This window comes from Dipodomys spectabilis, unplaced genomic scaffold (assembly GCF_019054845.1).
Source record: "Dipodomys spectabilis isolate Male_0828 unplaced genomic scaffold, ASM1905484v1 ptg000773l, whole genome shotgun sequence".
Lineage (NCBI taxonomy): Eukaryota > Metazoa > Chordata > Mammalia > Rodentia > Heteromyidae > Dipodomys > Dipodomys spectabilis.
Window position 1 is genome coordinate 175,834 of NW_024871450.1, and position 25,501 is coordinate 201,334.

Genomic DNA, 25,501 nt, shown 5'->3' on the forward strand with positions numbered 1-25,501 from the left:
AACGTGGCTGCTTCCCTTGTACTGCAGACTGTTAAAAGTTTAACCCGCTGCCGAGCCTTGCCCTCCTCCCGGGCAGGATGCAGGGAAGGAGCTCTGCCAGATTGACGCCCGCCCGGCCCTGGGCTGCCAGCTACCCTGTAATTACCTGACAGCTCTGAGTTTAGGAACCGAGAAACCTCAGTCTCATCTTTGGGATCTGGAGGAAGGAAGGGAAATAAAGAGGCATTTTAAAAATGCGGACTCACCAGTTCTCAACCTCCCCGGGCCGGTGTGTGGGAAAGGGCGGGCAGCTGGGCTGGCTGGGGCGGGGCGAGCCATCCCCAGCTCGGGCTCCGGGGCTCGGCCCACTCTCCACAGGCCCCGCAGTGAGGGCGTGGCTCCCAGGTTCCACGTCCTGCGAGAGGGGACCATGGCCCGGGGCACGGAGGCCTCCTCTGGGGTCCGGGCAGCCTGTGGAACAGAGCAAGAGGAGACGAGCTTGAAGAAGACCTGGCCAGCGTCACCTAGGAGCCCCTGGCTCAAGAGAGGGAAATGGGTCCTATCTTCATTTTGAGGGTGCTGGTTACTAAGCCCTGAGGTGGACTTAGGGAGGGTCTGCCATGTACTATGGAGATCTTACTCTCAGTCCTTCTCCCTGAGCCCTGAGTGCGGGGAGGGGCACGTGCCAGGTCAGAGCCCCACACAGAGAAAGCGCCAGGCGCCCACAGCACCCCAGTGGTAAGTCTAAATTCTTGTTCTCTACGACATCGCATTTTCTAATTGTACTCTGCGGTGTGCTTAATTAACCCTTAGCCTCTACGCTCCTCTGACCCAGGCCTCTGGCCCAAAGGAGAATGCTCCATTAGCTTGCCCTGAGGAGGGGCTCCTTAGGGACCGTAGCTGTGATAAACTGGGTTTATACACAGCCAATTCTGACAGGCAGCTCCGTCTCACACTGGAGTAACCTCCACTCTGAACCCTGAGTGAGGTAGACACCCTGCCAGGTGTGAGATGCAAACATTCTTTCATTCTAGGAACCCACCAGGTCAGAAAAGAGAGCTACACGTGAGCATCAGCAAACCCTCACAATGTGAATAGAAAGCAGGGAGACTGGAGGTGTGTGCCAGGCACCAGCAGGTGGTGCAGAAATGGAGGTGAGGTTTTAGGAGTAGAAAGCCCTGTGGGAGCTTGTATTCGCTGCACAAGATGTTTTTGAGGGGGCGGGGGAGGGGTTGTGTTTTGTTTGTAGTTTGTTTTCTAAGACAGTGTCTCACTGGCCTCAAATCACAATCCTCTCCCTTCTTGCACAAGTCTTTATTGAGCACCCACTGTATGCAGAGCAGGTCTGAGAGCATTCAAAGTAACCGAGCTATTATCCCCTATCGGCCAGTGGTACCAACAACAGAAATGAAGTCAGGTGGGAGAGGCAACACGGACTTTGGTTTTCATGGTGAGTTGGAGCTGGTCCCGGTGGCACATGTTTAGAATCCCAGCAGTCAGAAAGCTGGGCTTCAGGAAGATCATGAGTTTGAGGACAGCCTAGCCTAGCCTGAGCTATATGGTGAGACAGCAGCAGAAAAGACCAAATTGGGGGTAGCCAAATGCTTTCTCTGGAACTTTCTAGGTTGTGAACTACTCTCCTCATTGCTCATTGAGGTGAGCGCTTCCTGTCTGCCAGCAAAAACATCTACTTGAACAGGACCTACCTCCCCTGACCTGCTCAGGCTCCGGAGAGTGAGGCTCACCACACCTATTACCTATTTCTGTAGCCCCCTAGCCCACAGCCTGGAGGTACACCCACACCAGAGGCTTATTAGATGAAAGTCCTGAACTAAACATACAAAAGCTCTGACTGATGCCCAGAAAAGAGGTCAGGGCTAGAAGAGAGGTCAAGGGTTAGACATCAAGACTTAGAGCTAAAGGCTGGGTGCAAAAGCACTGTCAAAGGTTAAGAATGCAATCACCAAAGGTTGAGCAAGGGGAGGGCTCTCTGCCCTGCGTGGGAAGAGACGCTGGAGAAGGAAGGTCAGGAAGGTAGCAGGTGCCCAGGCACATGCAGAGTCCTCAGAAGTCACCAGAGGGCAGGTGGAAAGGGGAGGATGGTCAGGTGGTCATATCAAAATGTAAGCCAGGAAGAAAGCCAGGCACAAGTGGCTCATGCCTATAATCCTATTCAGGAGGCTGAGATCTGAGGCTCATGGTTCAAAGTCAGCCACGGCAATTAACTACCAAAAAGCCAGAAATGGAACTGTGACTCAAAGAGCACCAGCCTTGAGTAAAATAACTCAGGGTCCTAAATTCAAGCCCTAGTACCATCTCGTGTGCACACACACACAGAAAACCCTGGGACCCTTTAAGAGAGGTGAAGGATTCCAAGCAAGCCAAAGGCTTCTTGGTTCAGGAAAGTTCAAAAAAGCTGTAAAGTGGGGTGAGAGCCAAAGGAAGCAGCCACTTCTGTTCTCTTTGGGGAAGTTTGGCTAGCATGGGAAGGAGGGGAACAACGGAGAGGATCTGCTATTTATTTTTTTTTTTAATTTTTTGGGTCCGGCCATGGGGCCTGAACTCTGGGCCTGGGCACTGTCCCTCAGCTCTTCAGCTCAAGGCTAGCACTCTACCACTTGAGCCACAGCGCCACTTCCGGCTTTTTTCTTTTTGCTTATGTGATGCTGAGGAATCGAACCCAGGGCCTCAGGCGTGCAAAGCAAGCACTCTACCACTGAGCCACCATCCCAGCCCCCAGGATCTGCTATTTAGAACAGGTAGAGGTGACATAATGGGCAGAGGGATAAGAATGAACGAAGCACAGAAAGGCAAAGTCTGGGTGAGAAGGCCTGAAGCTTACAAGGCTGAGCCTGGGAGGATGGGGTTATGGTCTCTTCCTTAACTAAGGAAGGCAGCTTGAAGGAGGTGAGAAAGGGGACAGGAAAATAGGCTATAGGATTGGGCAGAGTCTAATCCAAATATGTGGCCCAGCACCACCAACACAAAGAAATGGAGTGGTGTGGAAAAACAGAAGGGAGAGACCCAGAGCTGAATTGAGAATCAACCTTGCAGACCAAAGGACAAGCACAAGAAAGACAGGTCCCCTGCAGGCCCAGCTCCTGGCAGGGGTGCTCAGTGGCACACAGAGGAGATTTGGGGAGAAAGCAGCTCAGTCCAGTGGGGTAGACAGGAGCAGGGGGCAACCATGTTTCTGTACTATCAGAAACGGAAGTTGCAGACACAGCCAGGAAGATGTCCAGAAGAAAGAGGAAGGGTGTGTAAGATTCCAGAGAGGAAAAAGCTGCTGAATTTAGCTACTGGAAGACCGTGAAGGTCAAAAGTATCACGGGATCTCAAGCTCAGGGTTCTAGTCCAAGAGAGTGGGACACCCTCTCTCTGCTGCATGAGTTTTTGACACCAAGCCTGCTATCCTAGGACTTTTACCGACCTAGGATTCATGGGACTGGTCCAGAATCTGGCTCTGCTGGTAAGTGTGAGCTTGGGAGAATTCCTTTGCAGCTCTGGGTCTCATTATCTCTGTCTATAAAATGGGAAGAACTCCACCTTACAAGCTGGTATAAAGATTAGGCAATGCCTGTTCTGTTCAGAACAATGCTGGGATATACATGGAACTCAATTTGTGCCTCCACTCGAGTGCTGGTAGAATACAGAGGGCAATTGCCTCCAAGGGTTTAGGAGAGGATGGAAGAGCTGTAATCAACACCAGCACCTGAGACTAGAGACATTGCAAAAAGTGGGAACAGACAAGTTACCCAAAGATTGCTACTGGGAGGGCAGTGGAGGGGGAGAGGGGGAGAAGGCTAGACAGTATGGGCTGAGACTTCTCTGGCATGCAGTCACACGTCCTGGCTTTTGCAGGGCACCTACCATTTCAAGCCCTCTGTTCTCTGGTGCCCGTGCAGGCAGAACTCACCACCCCATGTCCCTAACATCCAAACGCTGCAAATACACAGCCTCAGTTCTGAGGCTGCATTCCTAGCAAATGACTGTCCCTGGCCAAGGAGAGGCTACTTCATCAAGGACAGGAGAAATGCAGCAGTCCCAGCAAGGCCAGCCTGGGGGCAGAGGAAAAATCAGAGAATGTACAAGACCAGCCATGGTCACAACCCCCAAGCCTGAGATGCTTTATTTGGGGGTGGGGGTGGGGGGGAGAAGGGCTTGGCAGAGTGCTTGAGACTAGAGCTAGCTCCTTAAAATCTCCCAGGACCAGGCCCTTGCACAGGGCCAGCCAGAGTTCTGCCCTAACTCGCAAGGGGAGGAAGGGGTGGCTTCCGGGCTCGCCCCCCTTCACGGACCCCCTCCCCCAGGTGCAGCTGTCAATGCTCAATTCCTCACTGTCAGGACCAGGCCCTCCCTCCTAACCTTGGGGCTGGCACACCCCAGCGCTGGGCTGGAAGAGGCCAAACGACCCCCAGGAGCGTGGTGAGCCTCCCAGGTGGAGACCCCGGCAGGCGGGGGGTGGGGGTGCGCGGGCGGCGCCGAGGACACGCGGCCCCCCAGCTGGGGGCTACGCTCCCCTCCCCCGCCGGAGGAGCCGAACCCGGTCCTCGGCCGCTCCCGCGATCGCGGGGGACGCGCCGCCCCCATGCCCAGCTCCCAGGCAGGTCCTCGGCTTGGGCTGGACGACGCCCAGGGGTGGGGACTCGGTCTGGGGGTCCCGGCCGGATCCGTGTCCCCCGCCGGTCCACACAGAGGGGTCCCGCGGGCAGGGCCGTCCCGAACGCGGCGAGGGGAACAGCAGGCCCGGCGGGGCCCGGCTGCCCAGCCAGCCCCCGCCGGCCCCAGGCTCGACTCACCGCCCGGTGCAGGCAGGATCCCGGCGTCCCCGCTGCGCCGCCCGGGGCTCGGCCCGCCCGGCCCGCCTGGCGGGAGGCCGCTCCACGCCGCCGCCTCCGCCTCCGCCTCGCCGCCCCGCCCCGCTCCCCGCCCCTCCCGCACACTTTCCACAGGAAATGATTAACTCCAGCCGCGGCGCGTTCCCATGGCAACCGAGCGGGGCACGGGGCGCGCGCACGCGCGGGCGCGAGCCGGCCGGGGTGGCGGGACACCCCCACCTCCCCGGCGCGTACACGGCGCGCACGTGCGTGCGCTCCCGGCTGGTGCACGCGCGCACCGGAACCCAGAACCGGCTCACGCCCCATTCACCGCACGGCGCAGCCCCGCAGCGCGGCGCACGCCTGCACACGCGTCCCACCCGGGCCGATCCAGCGGGAAACGCCGTGCACTCACTAGTGCGCGGCCTTAAACCCGAGTACAAAACTTTCACGCACTCCAGCGGCTCTTGGCACGTGTGTTTGGCACGCAGGCTCATAGACGCTGGCCTCCATGCTTGCTTCCCATTCTAAGCACACCTGGGCCAGCACACCGGGTAGTCCCGGTGCACACCGTGCACGGTCACGTGCTCGCGCTGTCACAAGCTCCCGTGCACACGCACTCCCACTGCGCACACGTGCGCTCACCCTCGGTGACACCCAGCTCCTGCTCCCTCCCCCCCACCAACCCCTACCCCAGCCAATGACCATCTTCCAGAGCTGGGATGGGGATAAGGTAACACATTCCTTCAAGCTCCTGTGAAAACACGGCTGGATTGCAGCAGCTCCCAGCCTGTCGTTAAAAACCTCCTCACGTGGCTCCGAAGAGGCATGGGGGAGAGCAGGCCCAGCCAGCCAAGAGACACAGCTGACCAAGAGGAGCCACTCTGTTCTTTGTCTCCTGAACAGTGGAGGCATTTAGTTCTGCACTGACTCAGCCTGGGTTTGTCCCCCAGCGGAAGAAGGGCAAAGAAGTAACTCTGCAGCCAGCACAGCTCAATTTGATGATCCCCAGATAAGGAGGTGGGGGGGCCCCTAGTCTGCCCCTTTTTGCTTGGCAGAGGATGGAGCCCAGGAGCCGGAGGCACTGGAGGGTGGTACATCTCCAGGTGGGCCTGTCTTCTGCTGGCTGCCGAACCTTCAGTTGCTGGTGGTGGAGAATCTGGACCAGAGAAGAGCCAAGGGCTTGGGCATCATTGTTCTGGATGCCAGGTCAGTCAGGATCCCCCAGCTGCCCGGTGCTATTTTCTGAGATTCCTAAGGCCAATAGACTAGAAATTCAGCTTTCCTGGAATTTGGCCCCTGGAGAGTTCTAATTCCAGCTAAGGTTTGGAGCCCTCCCAGCGGTGAGGAAAGCCATTGGAAAGTTTCTTTCTCTCTAGATTCCTACCCTTTCTTCAAGAATCCTGCAAGGCTGGATGAAGGCATAATTATTTGACATTTGTAACCAAGAATTGGTTGGGATTTCTAAACAAGAATCTCTATTTGTTGAGCCAGATGCTGGTGGCTCATGCCTGTAATCCTAGCTATTCAGGAGACTGAGATTGAGGATTACAGTTCAAAGCCAGTCCTGGTAGGAAAGTTCATAGAACTCTTACTGCCAATTAACCACCAAAAAGCTAGACGTGGCACTGTGGCTCAAGTGGTAGAGTACTGTCCTTGAGAACAAAAGCGCAGGGGCTGGGATGGTGGCTCAGTGGTAGAGCGCTTGCCTTGCATGCATGAGGCCCTGGGTTCGATTCCTCAGCACCACATAAGCAAAAAAGAAAAAAGCCGGAAGTGGCAATGTGGCTCAAGTGGTAGAGTGCTAGCCTTGAGGCTGAAGAGCTGAGGGACAGCGCCCAGGCCCAGAGTTCAGGCCCCACGACCCGACCCAAAAAAAAAAAAAAAAAGCGCAGGAGCAACACCCAGGTCCTGAGTTCAAGCCCCAGAACTGGGATAATAAAGGAAAAAAAATCCCTATTGATTGATTGGAGCAGAAAAGGGTTTGGTCTTTAACGTTTTTGAGAACAAAGATCAGAGGCTTTGTCTTGCTTGAGGATTGCGCCACGACATTAACTACACGTTCCTTCCAGTAAAGCCAAAGGCAGAATTTTTAAATTAATAATGCCACTTATTGTTCTTTTTTTTTTCTTCTAAGTACAGAAGTAATAGATGCTCATTGTAATCCCATCCCCTGGAGATAAATGCTGCCAACACTTTGAAATGGCCCTCCTTTTTTTTCTTTTGTGTGCATAATAAATGCCATTTATTCATTTAACAGAGTGCCAGGCACAGCATAAGCTCTTTACAAATGCAATCTTATTTAACTCTGATCACTCTACGAGGTGGGCACCATCCTATCCCAATTTGTTCAGGTGAGCAGACTGGACCTCAGAGTTCATTCACAAGCCCAGTTTGTGTCAGAATGGAGCTGAGTTCAACAGCGGGTATGCAAACATGCAGATACAGATACACACACACACACAACACTACTATATGTAAATCAATTTAAGACTTCATTGAAATCAAGGCACTAATGAAGGAAAAAGAAAAGTGAGGTATTATGAGGAAGCACTTTTTAAATTCTAGTAAAAGATTGAAATGAATATAAAAAGAAATCACTCAATGACTAGCATTTACGATTGCATGATATCACCGGGAACTAAATGCCAATACCAAGGTCATTTCTATCCCAGAAATTTCACTGGTGGTTTCTAGACAGCCTGCCAACTCCCCCCACTTCCCCTGGCCAAGGGGAAGGTGGAGGATTTGCCAGCAAGCTGGCCAGCCCAACCTGAGTATTGACCTTCGTGGCCCACTTCCAACAGAGGCTGAGCTGACTCAGGGAGGGCCAGACATTGCCACTCCATACCCAAGCTCCACCAGGGCCCCCAAGGAGGGGTCCACAACCCCATCGGAGGGCCTGACATGCCTAACCTCTGCATCCACTGAAGAAAAAATCCAGGGCCTGAGAACAGTTTTTTTCAAAAGGGGGGAAAAATACATTGTTCTTGGTCTGACTCTCCTAGCAGCCCAGAGCCCAGTACAGATAAGCAACACGGGATTTTCCAGTTGCAATGATTTACCCTGTGAGTTAATGACCTCTGGCTTTTGCAAATGTATGTCCTCCCTGCCCAAAAGCCTCTTCCCTCCCCCAACTCCCACCTGCCTCCACTAACCTTTCTCTGACCAGTAGAAGCTGTGTTACAGGTCTAGCAAGCTAAGTGATCACCTTCCACCTTCCACGACACCTCCCTGGTACCAGCAAGAGCCCTCCCCTCCCCCCTTACTGGATTATAGAGGTCTCAGTCTTTCCAGAGGACAGAGTCCTTTTCTGGCCCAATAGTCTCAGTCCTGGGGTCTGTGGTCACACACATTCACCACGATGTACATGGCATGTTGGATTCAGGACAGAAGCGAATCCGTGAAACATCCCCACAGAGAGTGCCCACAGCTGTGTGAAGCTCTGTCATCTGCCCAGCCTGGCTAATGTGTTCTCGTTTATGTTTCCCAGGATAGTCTCAACAGATCTTCCTGCCTCAGCCTTCCTGGGTAACTGAGACTACCTGCGTGTGCCATTGTTCCCTGCTAAGTTTCTGGAAGAGACTATGGAGGACAGGAGCTTTGTGCTAAGTAATCTGGACTCTTAGCTGTTGGCTAAGTAGCCAACAACCCTGTCACCATCTATCCTGAACACAGAGCAAAGAGGTGGAACTGGGTGAGGTGAGGGCAGTCTGGCCCCAGCCCCAAGAACAGGTGTTGGATTCTCAGCTTTGCCCCTCACCAGCTGCAGGATTAATATCACTCAGCCTCTGAGTACAGGAAGCAATCCAGGCTCCTCTGGCCATGAAAAGCAGGGATCTTGGACCACCCTTGGCTGGACTATAAATTCCTCTAACACTGTCTGCTGTAATCTCAGTAAGCACAGGGGCGGGAAGGGGAATGTCCTAGATGTTTGAATCAGTAGCACGTTTCACCTCTGTCTGCAGGATCTAAGGCTGAGCTCCCGTTAGCCAGGCCACCTGGCTTTAAAAATCCTCAATGGCCACTTTTCTGCATTGCTCCAGAATCCCATGCTACTTACTGGATTCTCAGGTGGGGCGAAATAAAGACCTGTTATGATCCCTTGAGGAATTTGGCAGATGCCCTCCTGCACTCCCTGGGTGATAAGGGAGCACTCACTTTTTCTGCTTTATCATTTCCTGTAGTCTAAAAAAAATGAGAGGAATGCGAGCGTTCGGGAGATAATGTGCTTAAGCACCAGGTAATGAAATGATTGAGCAAGAATGACCGTGGGAGAAGCCAGTCAGTTAAGTCTGTCCTGGCCCTTCCATCTCAACCTTCCCAGGCAGTCAGAAGCTACCAGCTCCTCCCGCATGCTCTGTCCCTCATCAGCCTTCATTGCCTCTAAATCAACTGCACAGTGGCTTTACCACTTTACACCGTGCTTTACCACTGAGCTACACTCCCAGCAGTAATTTTGGTTTTCTTATTTGGAGACAGACTCACTGTGTTGCCCTGTTGGCCCAGGCTAATCTTGACCTCCCAGACTCAAGGTATTCTCTCCTGCCTTAGCCTCCCAAGTAGCTGGGACTATAATCACTTGCAAAAGACTTTGTGTAGAAAAATATATATATATTTATAGAAACCAAGAGAGGAAAAAGCCCCCCAAATCCCACTTTTATATCATTCATCTGGATTTTCTTCCTGGTAACCAACCTTGAGCACACACCATTTCTACAGTAAAGAGAAGAGAGTGCTGGTTAGGAGGAGGTTTAGAGGCCTAGTAGCTCATATCTGTAAGCCTAGCTACTCAGGAGGCAGAGATCAGGAGGATCTTCATTCAAGGCTATCCCAGAAATAAACTCCAGACCCTATCTCAGTCAATACTTGAATATGACGGGGTGTGCCTTTCATTCCAGCTACATAGGAGGCTGAGATCAGAGGAGAATAAAGGTCCAGACCTTCCCAGGCATACAAAGGAGAATCTGAAAAATATTGAGGGCAAACGGGACTTGGGGTTATGGCTGAAGAGGCAGAGCACTTGTGCAGCAAGCACAAGGCCCTGAGTTCAAACCTCAATACCACCAAAAAAGAAGTGGGTTTGGCAGATGTTGGTTTCAAGTCTGGACCTCTGGACCTCAGTTTCCTCCTGTTAGCATTGGGGTAGTATCTAAATGACTGGGTTGTTTTTGTTTTGTTTGGTACTGGGGCTTGAATTTAGCACCTAGGCCATCTCTTTTAGCTTTTACACTCAAGGCTGGCACTCCACTACTTGAATCACAGCTCCAGAGTTTTGCTAGTTAATTAGAAATAAAGAGTCTCATGAACTTTGCTGCCCAGGCTGGCTTTGAACCGAAATCCTCAGATCCTAGTTACTCAGGGGGCTGAGATCTGAGGATTGCCTGTGATCCTAGCCCAAGAACCGTGTTTTAAATAGCTGCATTAATATTTCACTGAATGGCTGGGCCCTGGTTGAGTCAAACATTTGGTGAGGATCAAATCTGCATAGTTCCACTTTTCCACACAGCCTTGCTTCATGCCTCCAGCTCCCACAAGTCTGTGCTGCCCAGGACAGGGGTAGGAGAATGGGGGGGTTGGAGTGGGGAAAGGGCTGTCAATTCTACGAGATCTTTCTGCATAGAGCCTTAGCATTTGGTGTTCACATCAGCGCAAGCTGTCAGGTTGCCCTTAGAAAGCCTGCACTAAATGTGCTTGGCAGTTGTTGTTGTTTTAAATGAGAACTACTTTTTACACTAATTTACAGTACTTCTCTTAGGCTGGAATTCCCATCCTGGCTGGCTCTCCTGCAACACCCATTAAGAGATGTCTGAAAGGTGTCTTTCAAGAGAAAGGTAGATCTGAGAGAGAGGATGGCAGCGTGCTGAGGCAGGTGAGCTGGCCTGCACTGGCTCAGGCTCCCTATCCCCAGCCAGGTGGTCCCACCATCTTGAGTTCTACCACGCACTGGGAAATCCCAGATGGACAGTTCTGTTGGGCCTACCATTGGCCTTCCTGTCCTGGCTCCGCCCTGGCTTCTTGCTATATGTCAGTCACTCCTGAGAAGGAAATTCCTCAGGGGCTGGGGGACAGGAGTGGCCCCTGAGCAGCCTGTCACCCCCCCTCCTGCAATTGTCCTTCTACACACCAGGCTGCCAGGCTGTGTGGCACCCAGGGCCTCTCCCCTGCCTGAGCTCCTCCTCTGGGGGTGGCTCTTGTTTGCAAACAGCAAGGCAAGTTTTGATGCTGCTGATTAACCGGGCTCCCACGGCTCTGGGCTATTAGTCATCCTTGCAAGTCTCAACCTTCTGCATGTGACTTTGCCCGAGTCCAGGCGACCGGGCAGAAGGGACCAAAAATCCATCCCATGTTCATGGATTTGTCTGTTCCCTGTCCCACACATCCAGAATGGGCGGGGCCATGGACGCCAGCATGAAGATTTGCCCAGCCTAGCTCTCTCCTCCTGGAGACCACCATGTGCCCAGCCTGGACTGTACCCTACCTGCATGTCTGCCTCTCCACTCATCCTCACCAGGCCATGCGCATCAGTGCTAACATCCTCTCAGTGGAAACACTGAGGCACAAGATTAGGAGAATGGCAAAGGGGAGGCCCATACATGTTTACATTGGGAGTTGTTGTGGAATAGTGGCAGGAACCATGTCCCCGATCCTCTGTGTTACCTCCTTTGCCTTTCTCTGGGTAAATGAGTGGTTGACGGCCTTCCCAGCACCACGGTCATGAGAGAGAGGGTCCTGCCCAGGAATTCATGTGAGAGAAGTTTAGCATCCAGCCCCTTCTCAGTCATCTCCCTGGGAACCCCTACTCCAGAAATAGGGATAGGAGGAAGGAGACACCTATGGAGCAGATGCCAGGACTCACTGCTGGCTGGGACAGAGAGAGCGCCTGTCTTCTGTCACTCATTGTCCTGGGTGTGTGTGGAGCTGGGGAGACTGGGGGAAATGGATGGAATCTGCACAAGAGGAACCTGGTCATTCAAGGCCAGGACTACTTAGCACAGGCTGGGAAGCCCAGCTAGCCAAGGTGCACACAGCGCAATCCCAGAAGTTGGGGTGAGGAATACCTAGTACCTGTGCTCCTGGGTATGCTACCAGCTAGCACAGCCATAATTCAGGGACAGCCCAGGGACCCAGACAAGCACAGTCCTCCCTGAGGCCATGACAAGCCAGACCTGACTGTGAGCCAGGGCACAGGTACAGGATAGACTTGACCAATAAGAGGCAGACTTCATGAGGCTCCTCTGTTAGGGACACCTGCTGTTGAAAGAACCACAGGGTACTAGAAGTACCGCTTCCTGTGTAAGACCTCCCGGTGCCCAGCTATCTCTGGGGACACAGTGTTGGGTCCTTCCCTGTGGGCCTGCCAAGGGTGGCAATATTTCGAGTTTAAGCTACTTGCAGCCTATGTCCTGCTCACTGTTGGCAATTCCCTGCACCCAAGCTCTGCTCAAGGCCAGCTCAGTGCTTTCCCTGCTCTGCAACATGTGCCCAGAGGGAAGACAGCCAGGGCCAGGAGACTCGAGGCCAAGCCACAGGACCTGATGATTTCCAGGGCAGAAAAGCCACATTGGTGTCTGGCAGGTGGCTGGCAGAGGGCACACTTGCCAGCACCAGGTAGAGGGCTCTGGGCACTCCAGCCTCATTCTCCTTGTCATGAGGTGCGTGTGGGGCAAACAGCCTCTACCTGTGCACTCAGCCTCCAGCAGGCTGACTCCAGCCCAGGGCTTGAACACCTGCTGTATATACCTCAAGGGTCATCCATGAGGTCGGTCACCAAGGGTTCTTGCATGTCTGACCCACAGCCACCCTGCCTAAGACACCCTCTCTTGGGTGCTTGAGTTTATTTGTTCCTTCCACGTTGCCTTTGGTCCTTACATTTAATCTCCATGGCAACAGCCCTCATCTGTAGTCTAGATCCATCTGACATCTCCACATCAGAAGCCTTCCCTTCCCTCAGCTCCCCTAGTGCTAGAATGGGGATTATGGGGACACCTTATCAATGGGCAATATTCATTAGGCACTTACAATGTACCAGGTACTACATGCTAAGCACTTTATGTGCGCAAGCTTCTTAAATCCTTCCAATACCCAAGAAGCAAGTACCGTAGTATCTACATGACAGATGCATATATTATCTCAGTGGAGACTAACACCATTATCATTATTTGCTTTTTTCTGCCTGCCACAATGCCTAGCATACAGCAGCCACTCAGAGTCTGTTGAACACAAATGTAGACATACATGGGCAGGGCTTGGGGGGAAAGGAATTATAGAAACAGGGTCCCTAGAATGCTGAGGTTTAGCTGCCGAGCTCCAGCTCTGTCCTGATGAGGGCAAGTATCATCTCTGGAGCCTGTGCTGGCAAAAAGTGGTGGCCAGGAATTTGGGGGGGGGTTGTCACTTGTTCCCATTTTCCCCCCGTCAGGCACAGAGCGTGACCAATCCCCCCCATGACAGGAGGTACCCTGCAGTAAACAGGCTGGCAGGGTCAGTGGTGACCAGGCTGGGATCCCAGGAGGCTACACATCTGGAATCTCCATAGCTTAAGGCCACAAGGGCAGAATGGCCCACATTTGGGGGCTCCAACCAATTAGTGCTCTCTTGCCTTTTCCAAACATCTTCCATATGCCCTGGGGACTGTTTGCTAAGGTTCTATCTGCCAAACCAGGCTGAGCTGGGACAGCATCAATACCCGTCTCATCTCTCCTGTAGAAGCCCTTCCAAAACCAAGGTGAAACCTGAGCCCCTCCCCAGCCAGGCTGAGGGAGCCCCAGTGGGTGTTGTCTCTGAGGTGGGAGACACAGACTTCAAAGTAAAAAGGAGGTGACGCACCATACGGAGCCCACCCTGGGGGCCTGGCAGACAAGATGGGGAGACAAGATCAGTCTGCTCTAACTCTGGCCAGCTGTGGCTCACACTGCAGCAAAGCTGTCTGTGGTAACACTGAATTCGCCTACTTATGCCTATACCCCCAAACATCCTCAGATCCTCTATTTGTGCCCAGGCCCAGCATACACACACATGCAGTGCCTAGCACCTATCTGAAGTCTGTGCCTTGTGGCAAGGGCTGCCCAGGCCTCTGGCAGATAGCTACTTGTGCCCTGGATGCAGGTATGCACCTCTGCAAAACACAGACCTCCGTCCTTGAACTTCAGCTGGGGCGAATTCTGCCCACTTCTGCCTAAGGTCTAGCCACCTCCATTCTGGTATAAATTAGTGACCATAACTGGTACACATGGAAGAGGAAAGGCTGCTGCCCAGCCCTCTAGCCAATGGATCTGAGACCTTAGACCTGCTATTTGGAAGTATTCAACAAATATGCCCTAGAGGTCAGGAAGCAGGGAAGAAAGGGTAGCTTAAGGCCTTAAAAGCATGCCTTAAAGATGAAATGGTCAGCCTGAAGTAAAGCCCAGGGCCGGGTTTCGGTTTTGTTTTACGCAGTACTGGGTTTGATCAGGGCTTTGTACCTGCTAGGCTGGCATTCTACCAGCAGTACCTCCAGCCCCCCACTTCCCATCCTCTCTAGTCTTACTTTTGTTCTTACCCAGGGCCAGTACCTCCTACCCATGGCCTCCCATAGATCACAGGCAGGAATCACGATGCCCCAGCTTTTTCCTTGAGATGAAGTCTAATTTTTGCCCAGGCTGGCCTTGAACGACTATCCTCTTACCTATGCTTCCTACATAACTGGGATTACAGACGTGCACTACCACACCCCGCCAGAGCCAGGTATTCTGAGGCTGCTTCTGTCTCCTGCTCAAGTGGACAGAGGCCACCCATGACTCTCCACTCCCCTAGCCCACAAGCCATGGAGGAAGTCAGGAAGTAGACGCCCATCCTCCCTCCTGCAGCATCTTGGGGCACACAGTTGGTCTTCTTCCCTCCTTTGGAGGAAGGCTTTGGGAGTCCCACCCACCCACGGGCTCCGAACAGCTGGGTTTTGATGCTACTGGGGAAACCTGGGCTCCACTCTGCTGGTGTGAGTCACACCCTTCCAGGGAGCAGCTGACATCCCCATCTGCCTTACAAAACCACAGCCGGCTGCTCTGTTCCATGCCAGAGGAATGCCGCTGCCAGACAGGTTTATGGGGCACGGCGAGCTGCTCTGAAACCAGGCTGGGCTGTTACCACACCAGGAGGCGCAGGAGGCATGGCACATGGGGAGGGGAAGGCCAGGGGGAGCAGCCCCTACTTGCCTCACAACCAACATGCATGGAGGAAGCTCCAGGGCTCAGGACCCAGCCACTGTGCCCACAGCTGCCACCTCCTCCCAGCAGGACAAAGCAGAGGCCATGCGCGGGGCCGCTACCCTACCTCACCCTCAATGAGATTGAGACCAGGGGGGATAGAAGCTGCTCTCTCCCCCACAGCTGCTGCTATGATAGCCCATCTTGAGCCCTAAAGACAAGGACAGGAGGAATAGTTCCAACAGCCAGGCTTCATAGAACTCACAATGCCTACTCTTGCTGGGGGTGGTGCAGAGCCATTGTGTGTATGAGGTTCACTGTGGCTGCTGTAACAAAACAACACAAACCAGATGGCTGCAATGGAAATGTACTATCCAACAGGTCCAGAGGCTGGGAGTCTAAACTTGAGGTTACTGCAGGGCCACGCTGCCCCTGGCAGGTCTGAGGGGGAGAGCATCCTTGCTTTCCTCTTCCAGCTCCTGGGGCTACTAAGCATCTTTGGTTTTCTTCAGCTTATGAACAGAGCTCTCCTGTCACTGGCTTTCCCACACAGTGTTCTCTCTATAAGTCTCTGCCCCAATTTCCCTCTACTTAGTCACTTGTAGCTGCTGGTGGCTCATACCTGCAATCCTAGCTGCTCAGGAGGCTGAGATCTGAGGTTTGGGTTAAAAACCAGCCTGGGGTTCAGAGCAAAACCAAGCGACTCTTTTTTTTTTTTTTGGGGTCCGGTTGTGGGGCCTGAACTCTGGGCCTGGGCACTGTCCCTCAGCTCTTCAGCTCAAGGCTAGCGTTCTATCACTTGAGCCACAACGCCACTTCTGGCTTTTTTTTGCTTATGTGGTGCTGAGGAATCAAACTCAGGGCCTCTGGCATGCAAGGCAAGTGCTCTACCACTGAGCCACCTTCCCAGCCCAAGGATATCTGATACTAAGACCTCTGTTCTTTTTCTTTCTGCTTATGTGGTGCTGAGGAATCGAACCCAGGGCCTCAGGCATGCAAGGCAAGCGCTCTACCACTGAGCCACCTTCCCAGCCCTAACCAAGTGACTCTTATCTCTAATTAACCAGCAAAAAAAGCCAGAAGTAGATCTGTGGTTCAAGTGGTACAACATCACCTTTGAGCAGAAAAAGATAAGTAAGAACACCAGGCCCTGAGTTTAAGCCCCAGTATTTACACACACACACACACACACACACACACACACACACACACACACACACACACACACACACACAAGATACTTGTATTACACATAATGTCTCTTACCCAAATTGCCCTCTGCATTCATCTACAAAGACCCTATTACCAAATAAGATCGGATTTGCAGGTCCCAGATAGACTTTATTCAACCCAATACATCCCATGTTATCTTCTCAACAAGCCTGATCCTTCCTTTGCCTCTCTACCTTACAAATAAACTCAGAGTAGAGAAGCAGCTTTCCAGAGGTCACACAGCCAGGCCTGGGACCCCAAACTACACTGTCCTCCATGGCCGTCATCACGATCTCCTCACAGGGGCCTGGCAGTCACCATTCACAAAGCCCCTCCTGGCACTCTACCACGTAGGTCCTGTGCGTGGACATTCCCAGGCTTTGCTACGTCATTCTGATCAATGGCACTGCTCCGCTTACAGAAAACACTCACTCCTACAACTCCTGCCAAGCTCAAAAAGGTGTTGCTAATCTTCCTCCCAGTTGGCCTCAGCCTTGCCCCTGCTATGCTCTGAAAGCCAGCCCCAGGAGGGTTTCACAGTGGAGGAGGACAGGGTCAAGAATCTATGAGAGCCAGGCATAGTTGTACACATCTGTAATGCCAGCACTTGGGAGGCTGAGTCAGGAGGATTTCAACTTCAAGGCCAGCCTAGGCTATATCACAAGAGCCATTTAGGATCCCATAGCTTCCATGGAGCTTCCAAGAGAATCCCAACTCCTCCCTGTGGTCAACCAAGCACTACAGGGCTGGCCCAACGCCCTCTCCCACCACAGCTCAACTCCAGACCCTCAAACATGCCACTGGGCCTTTGTACCTACTGTTCCCTATATCTGGAATGCCATATCTCACACCCCGAAGGCTGGTTTCTCAGCCTTAGGATCTCAGTCAGTGGCCCCCATCCCCACAGCCCCATCTTTTCTCTAATTTCTTCATTGCCGTTACCCCTACTTGCAATTACCCTGTGCTTTTGGGCCCTACTCTGGAATCGTCTTTCTCCCATGACCTAAGGACCCAGTTTTGTTCCCATTAAACCCCCAGCCCCTGTCACAGTACCTCACACTGGGAGCTGGGAGCTCAGGCCTGTAATTCTAACTGCTCTGGAGGCTGAGATCTGAGGACCATGGCTTAAAAACCAGCCCAGGGAAGAGAAGTTTATGAGACTCTTATCTCCAGTTAGCCAGCAAAAAGCCTAAAGTGGAAGCGTGGCTCAAATGGTAGAGAGCCAGCTTTGAGCCACAAAGCCAAACAAGATCCCAAGGCCCCAAGTTCAGGCTCCAGCCAGTACCAGCACCAAAAAAAAAAAAAAAAAAAAAAACCACCACCACCAAACAACAACAACAAAACCCCCACAAAACCTGCAACTGAAAAACCAAGAAAAGGCTGTCCAGGGCACAGTGGCCTAGCAATTAAGAGAAAAAATTCTGTGGAATAAAAAATCAGGCCCATGGGGCTGGGAAGGTGGCTCAGTGGTAGAGCGCTTGCCTTGCATGCCTGAGGCCCTGAGTTCGATTCCTTAGCACCACATAAGCAAAAAGAAAAAAAAAAGCCGGAAGTAGCGCTGTGGCTCAAGTGGTAGAGTGCTAGCCTTGAGCTGAAGAGCTGAGGGACAGCGCCCAGGCCCAGAGTTCAGGCCCACGACCAGACCCACCCCCAAAAAAAAAATCAGGCCCATGTCTGGCTGAATGACCTCAGGAGGCCTCTTGGCCTCTCTGAGCTCCTCAAAGAGGCCTGGAAGGAAATGTGGGTGTGACTTTAACTAAGTATCACTATCCCACAATACTGTGAAATTTGTGAAATTCATGTAATCACTTAATCTCAATAAAAATTATTTTTAAAAAAAGAAGCCTGGAATGATGAACATCCCCCTACACACACACACACACACACACACACACACACACACACACACACACACACACACACACACACACACACACACATGGTGGCAGTGCTTCGGGGCCATTATGTGCCAGGTGCTGCCAGAGGTTCCCTGGTTCTACAAAGTAGCTGGCCTGGCCTCTTCACCAATGTCCAAGTCAAAGCTACACAGAAACCCTCAAGGGCTGTTCCAGGTGGAGGGCACAAAGGACACTGTTCCTTTTGCCTCTTACAACAATTGGCAAAGATCCCTTATAGTTGTAGATTAGATAATGGCGTTGTGTCAGCATCAGTGTCCTGATTCTAATTGCTGGACATTGGTTATAAATGAGAATCTCTTGTTTTAAGAAAGTACCTATTGAGGCAGTGAAGGGGAAAGAGGCACTAGGCCCGAGACTTCTTAAAACAGTACAGAGGGCACTGGGCGTGGAGGGGCACACTTGTAATCCCAGCATGGAAGCAGGAGGATCACAAGTTCCAGGCCAGCCTAGAGAACTATACAACATGAGACTGTCTCAAAAATAAAACAAAGCCAAGTCCTGGTGGCTCATGCCTGTAATCCTAGCTACTCAGGAGATCTGAGGATCCCAGAAGCCAGCCCACGCAGACAAATCCAAGAGTCTCTTATCTCCCATTAATCAGCAAAAAAGCTAGAAGTGGAGCTCAAGTGGTAGAACACCACCCTTGAGTGGAAAAAATGAAAGAAGAGCCTGAATCCCTAAGTTCAAGACCCAACACTGTTTACACAGCCACACAAACAAAAACAACAAAATAGATGTTTCTGGGAATTCCTTATTTCTTGGGGCAGAGAAACACAGGATATTGATATAGTCCATACTGTCTTGAATTTGTGAACTCCTCCCTTAGTCTCCCAAAGACTGGGATTACAAGTGTGTACCACTATACTCAACATCTGGAAACTACTTGTAATGACAAAACATCAAAAAGCTGTAATTATGAAAGATAAAAAGGGAGCAGAAATGCACGGTCCTGGTCTCTGTCCCTGAAGTGGGCAGAGTATTTCGGTGCCAGTTTCCATGGAAGAGATTGCCATCCATGTTTGCCTGGAACCATCCTGATCACCAGCCATGCCCCATCCAGCCTAGGAAGGCCCTTAGCCCTGTGCATACCTGCTTCCAGGAAAACTTTATCAGATTAAGCCACCCCAAATCCTCCATAAACTGAAACAAGGTCTGTGGAGATGAGGTCTGGGTATCTAGGTCATGCTGGCTAGAACTCAAGATCCTCCTACCTCAACCTCCTTCCGCAATGCAGGGATTACAGGTGTGACCACCACTCCCAGACCCGGCTTTGCTGAGACTTTTGGATCAGCTGTCTGAAGTCACAACTGGGAAATCCCACACAAGGCCTCACGGACAGGTCACTGCCCAAACACTTACAAAATTACCTTCTGGCTATGTGCACGAGGTGCATATGACAGGAATGGGTTTCCTATCTAGGCTTGGGGCTCATCCCAAGACCTCTCACTGTGTATATACAAATACTCCAAAATCGAGGAGATAAAAAACAACAACCCTGAAGTACTTCTGAGTCCAAGCATTTCAGACAAGATCTACCCAACCAGTCCATGGAAACTATAGGCTTGTATCTCCATCAGCTCAGGCAGTACCTGCAGGGCTGACACGGGGCGGGGGGGGGGGGGGGGGGGCGGGGGGGGGGGGACAAACTGGGGACAGGACAAATCAGATCAATTCCCTGCACAGAGGGAGATTTCCAGGCTGCCTGGGCAGCCCATTTCCTGTATAACCATGGAGGTCCTGTGGGAGGAATGCCGGCAAACAGCTACCCTGCCTTTCAAACCTATTCAAGCCACACTAAGGCTGGGACCCATGGTGGAGGATGCGTGGCTGTGGACAGGCCACTTGGTGTCCAAGGAATGTGACCTACAGCCTGATGCAGCCCAGCCGGCTCAGCAGAGGGACTGCCCAGCCTGTGGGCAGTATCAGGCTGCTCCCAACTCAGATGACTCCTGGGAGACCTCCCCTCATAATAAGGCTTGTGCGTCCCTTCCTGCCTCAGCGCCACCCCACCCCCAGAGGCCTGGTGCTGGGCTGTAGGCCACTGGCTAGGCCCTAGCTTGGAAGGACTCCCCGGATGGAATGGGGTGTGCCAGCAGCTTTGAGCTCCATTCATGAAAGCTGGGGTGTCTGTGACCACAACAAGCAAGCCATGAGCCACAAGCTGGTAAACACCAGGGCAAGAGGACGCCACTCTGCGTAACTCCCAGCCACGTGGGGCCAGCTGTGAGTCAAACTTTCTGGCCTCTGTCGCCTGCTTAATTTAGAGAGGCGGCAGCTGCCCACCCAAATTAGCCGCACCTGCACCGCCTTGGTCCTGCTACTTTGCTTCTTTGGAAAAGCAAGTGGGGTGGGGGGGAAAGGGGGGGATAGGAGACAGAGAGGAAAGAGAAGGACCAGTGTGAACCAAGTAGATTAGAGGCACAGGATATTATTTCCATGAGATTATGGAAATACCACAATGAAACGCCCCACACTGTACAATTCATGTGCACTAATAAAGATGTGAGGGGGAGAAAGAAACAAGTTAGCACACCACCAAGAGGCTGTTTTCTTGTCTGACTGCTTTCAAGCTACTCAAGTGCAAACAGTAAACTATAGTGAAAGTCTGTCTCCCCCCCCCCTTCCCCTCCCCACCCCCCTCTTCTGAGACGATCACTGTCATGAAGGCTTGTGGGATCTTCTTGTCCAGAATGTCCTCATTTAAAAAACGATCTCCTGACTCCACAAATAAGAGTCCAGTACTCATCCTTTCCTGCTTGGTTTCTGTACTTAACTCTCTCCAGAAGCTCCTGACACCACACACAGCCTTGTCCCCCCACCCCCTGTGGCAGGGTGCCCACCAACCCATTTCAGCTGATTGAGTTGTTTCCAACCATGTTGTTAATAGGAATGGCCTTACACCCCGGCTCCACACTCACCTACCGGCGGAGGGATCTGCAGAGACAGTGTGGCTAGCCTTAATATTTCCCTATTTCTCAGATTTGTTTTAGAGCTGGGGATCAAAGCCAGGACCTCATGCTTGCTAAGCTTTGCTCCCCATTTCAGTATTAATCCTTTTTAAATTATAGGCAAAAACCGTCTCCCCCTGTGAGAGCCTAATGAAAAGAAAAAGCCCACAGTCATTTAGTTTGCATTCGATGGCTAGATGGAGGCTCAGGGTTCACATTAAGAGTCTTGGGCCGGGCTGGGATGTAGCTCAGTGGCAAAGCGCTTGCCTAGCAAGTGCAACGTCCTGGGTTCGATCCCCAGTACCAAAAAAGAAAAGACAAAAAAATACAGTTAAAAAAAACCCAAACAACAAGAGTCTTGGGCCAGGGCTCTGGTGTCTCACACCTGTAATCCTAGCTGCTCAGGAGGCTGAGATCTGAGGATCCTGGTTCAAAGTCAGTCTGGGCAGGAAAATACATGATGAGATCCTTATCTTCAATTAACCACCAGAAAACCAGAAGTGGTACTGTAGCTCAAAGTGGTAGAACACTAGCCTTGAGCAAAGGAGCTCAGGGATAGCACCTACACTGAATTCAAGCCCCATGACTGACAACAACAACAAAACCTTAGGAGTAGTCAGAAGCTGATGGCTCATGCCTGTAATCCTAACTACCTACTCAGGAGCCTGAGATCTGAGGACCAAGGTTCAAAGCCAGCCTGGGCAAGAAAATCCATGAGACTCAACAATTAACCACCAAAAAGCCAAAAGTAGAGCTGTGGCTCAAGTGGTAGGAGAGCCAGCCATGAATGAAAAGCTAAAGAACAGCACCTAGATTCTGATCCAAGCCCCCAAACCAGCTCACACCCCCGACACATATGTACACAAAAATCGTGGAACAGGGAACGACAATACATACAGCAGAGTCCCATTCAACTCTCACTCGGGGAGGGGGAACATGTTTCGGTTTGGTCATTACTCAGGAAGTCACCAGCTTGTTCTGCCAACAGGATGGGAACTCAGCTCCAGAGTCAGCATTTACATCACCCTCACCAACACCACCAGAGTACCCCTACCTGTCCTCTACGCCATGCACCCCAGCCTCCAACTCCCAGGATGTGACTGTCCCTCAAGGCACCCCACTTGGTCCCGAGGTACAAAGCCTTGGGGTTTATCTTAGACCGGACAACAGCTGCTGCCTCAGACTGTGAAACCAGACCCTGCTGGAGGAAGGCTCCAGAGCTCACACCCTCAGCCAGGCGTTAATATTTTATAAGGACTCAGGGTAACAAGCCGCTTCAGGAAAGCATGGAATGCACAGACCCATCAGCTCCAGTGCCGGGCGCCCAGCAGAGCTAAGAGGAAGCCATGCTGTGAAGAGCCCTTGCTGCTCAGAGCCTGGCATCCATGGCTCAGTCTGACTGCAGTCTTAGGACCCCTGAAGCCACCTTTGGCCACATCGTGGTGTCCAGCAGGCTGCATGTCTGTGGGTGCAGCCCATCAGGGAGACCTGGTAAGAGTGGAGGCTGGAGAGTCAAGGATCTTGGCTACCACCTGCTAGGCAGATGGCCAGGTGCCCAAGCAAAGAGCCGCCTGTTCCTAGGCCAGGATAGCTTGGACATTGGATATTTGTTCCCCTTTCCTGTCTTCTTCCTTTCCTTCTATATTCCTGAGACTAGAACTTTCTCCAGAGTTGGAGAAAGTTCTATTTGGACCCATGCTGTGGCCTTCCCCTTGCCCTGGTCCCCCTGAGGACAGCACCTCTGAAGCTTTAGCGACCACAAAGCCTTGAGCAGCCAGGAATTTCCCTGAGCCCCAGCCCTTCAAGTGGCTGGAGATCAGATCTCTCCCACCTCAGAAAGGAAGGGGCTGAAGATTCCCATTCCTGGAACCGCTGCCAGTTCTAGAAGGTTCTGTCATTTTCCCACTTATAATTTGTGCCAAGAAAGAAAGGAAGGAAGGAGGGAAAGATCCAGGGGAGGGTGAATATGGCCAAAATATTTTATGTGCCTGTGTAAAAATGGAACAGTGAAGTTAGACCTAAACATCATACTTAGGTACATTATGTATCTATGCCTATATTATATATACTACATCTAGCTGTAATATATATACACACACATACATAGAATATGATTCTAATGGTGCCATTGCTGAGGAGGATGAAAGGAGGAGGGAGGGAAAAAGATGGAGGGTGAAAAATCCAAATACATCACAAATGGTATCTTGACAGCATAAAGAACCTCAGGGAAAGCAGAGGGAAGGAGAAATCAAGAGGGGGCTACTTGTGAGCAAAACATACACTTATCTGAAATGCCTTGGTGAAACCCTTTGCTACTATTAATGCACACACACAAGACAGCTGGACATTGGTGGCTCACGTTGTAATCCTAGCTACTCAGGAGGCTGAGATCTGAGGATCATGGTTCCAAGCCAGCCTGGGCAGGAAAGTCCGTGAGACTCTTATCTCCAATAAACCACTAGAAAACTAGAAGTGGTGCTGTGGATCAAGTGGTAGAGCGCTTGCCTTGAGCTGAAGAGCCCAGGGACAGTGCCCAAGCCCAGAGTTCAGGCCCCACGACCAACAAAAACAAACAAAAATTCTTCAAAGATTAAAAAAAAAAAAAGGGTGTGGGATAAGGGACAGTGAGGGGGTGAGGTTGATCAGGCTACATTATTTACATGTGTGGACATGTCACAATAAAAACCCGTTTGAGCTGGGCGGCTGGTGGCTCACTCCTATAATCCTGGCTACTAGGGAGGCTGAGATCTGAGGATCAAAGTTCAAAGTCAGTCCCAGGCTAAGAAGACCTTGACATTCTTATCTCCAATTAACCAGCAAAAACCAGAAGTGAATGTGAGGCTCAAGAGATAGAACACCAACCTTGAGCAGAAAAGATTAAGCAAGAGCTGGGAGGTCCTGAGTTCAAGTCCCAGTACTGGCACAAAATAAAGGACCACTTCCTTTGTAGAACTGATGTATACTAAGAAAAACAAATTGGTTTGGGGAAAGGAGGATGAGGGAAAAGGACAGAGGCATGAATTCGCTTAAGGTCTGTGGTATATATCCAGGCATGTCAAGATAAAACCCCTTGCCCTACTAATCAACGTTAAAATGTCAGGGCAAGGAAAAGCAAAAAGGCCGGGCACTGCACTAATGTGCTCCTGTGGACCCTCCCAGCCACACCTTGAGTGGCACGGGTGAGTATCCTCAGTTTCCAGGTGAGTAAGCAAACATAGAAAGGTAAAACACTGGCTCAGTCAACCACTAGTAAGGGGCAGGGGATCTGTCACCCAGGCAGCTTACTGCTTTTGGGGTCTCCCTCAGGGCCATTCTTGGGGCTCCTCGCCCTCACAGTGGCCACCTAGTATCACCTGTGTGAGGCCCCAGTATGACTCGGGCATGAAGCAGCCTGCCCAGCAAGTCACGACCAGAACTCAGACAGGCCCAGGGCTGCGCCATTGTTCTAGTCCTCGCTGGGCATGGCACGTGGCCGCCCATGTGCACACGTGGCCTGGGAAAACAGAGCGGGCAGGGGAGGGCACTGTGGGAGGAGGGAGGGGGAAGGGAGGCTGATGGCAAAAGTCTCGCCTCTGTCCTTGTCAAGGTCTGCTTGCCAAGGTCACCCTGAGGGTGGCACCCTGAGACAGCCAGGCACATTTGAGTGACAGCCTGGCTGCTGGTCCTAGCTTTCTGCCTGGTAAGTCCAGGCTCTGCAAGGCAGGCTCGGGAGTGGGCCTTGGTGACCTTCTGGCCTTAATACTTGGTGATGCAGAGTGGGAGACAGGAAAGTGAATTCCAGAGCACCCACCCTTTCTCTAGATGTTCCTTTCCACTAAGTCCAATCACGCACACACACACACACACACACACACACACACACACGCACACACACACACACACACGCACACACCCCTGAGACCCCACAGAGGACGGGGTCATAGTGTCACATCTCCATGCTCTCTCCTTTTAAAGCTGATGGATCATTTCACCCATTTTACAGATAACAAAACAGGTTTGAAAGAGTCAATCTAGCTGGCCCAGTAGTAGAGCACTTGCCTGGCATACAGGAGTCCCTGGGTTCAATTCCAGAGGTCAGAGGAGGGGTTACCACAAGGTAACCACAGGTCCGGTCTCTCCAGTAGGAACTATAGTTCTAGGCACAATGCTTAGGACTAGATTAGTTTTAGGGGCAAATGAAAATGTTTTTTATTTGGCTAGGTATAGTGGCTCATGTCTATAGGCCCAGCATTCAAGAGGCTAAAGCAGGAAGATCAAGGTCAGGTTGGGCTATGTAGCAAGAAAATGTTTGAAGTTCACTTAAAATCAAGAGGAGCTAGGAGTAGGTGGCTCATGCCCATAATCCCAGCTACTCAAGTGGCTGAGATCTGGGGGTTGCGGTGTTCAAAACCAGCCTGTGCAGGAAAGTCTGTGAGACTCTTATCCCGAATGAACTACCAGAA

General features: G+C 51.8%; 1 protein-coding gene across 8 annotated transcripts in view; it reads right to left on the bottom strand.

Annotated features, from left to right (window-relative positions):
- The window catches only part of Kifc3 (kinesin family member C3), a 73,053-nt gene that overhangs the window by 27,850 nt on the left and 19,702 nt on the right, over positions 1-25,501 (bottom strand). For 4 of the 8 annotated variants that reach the window (XM_042672813.1, XM_042672812.1, XM_042672814.1 and 1 more), the window contains exon 2: positions 246-450. In XM_042672813.1, the coding sequence (XP_042528747.1) occupies positions 246-450 (205 nt within the window). Of the gene's footprint in view, positions 1-145; positions 220-245; positions 451-4,778; positions 4,854-25,501 lie in introns of those variants that run through there. The other 4 variants (XM_042672815.1, XM_042672820.1, XM_042672818.1 and 1 more) reach the window with 4 other exon arrangements.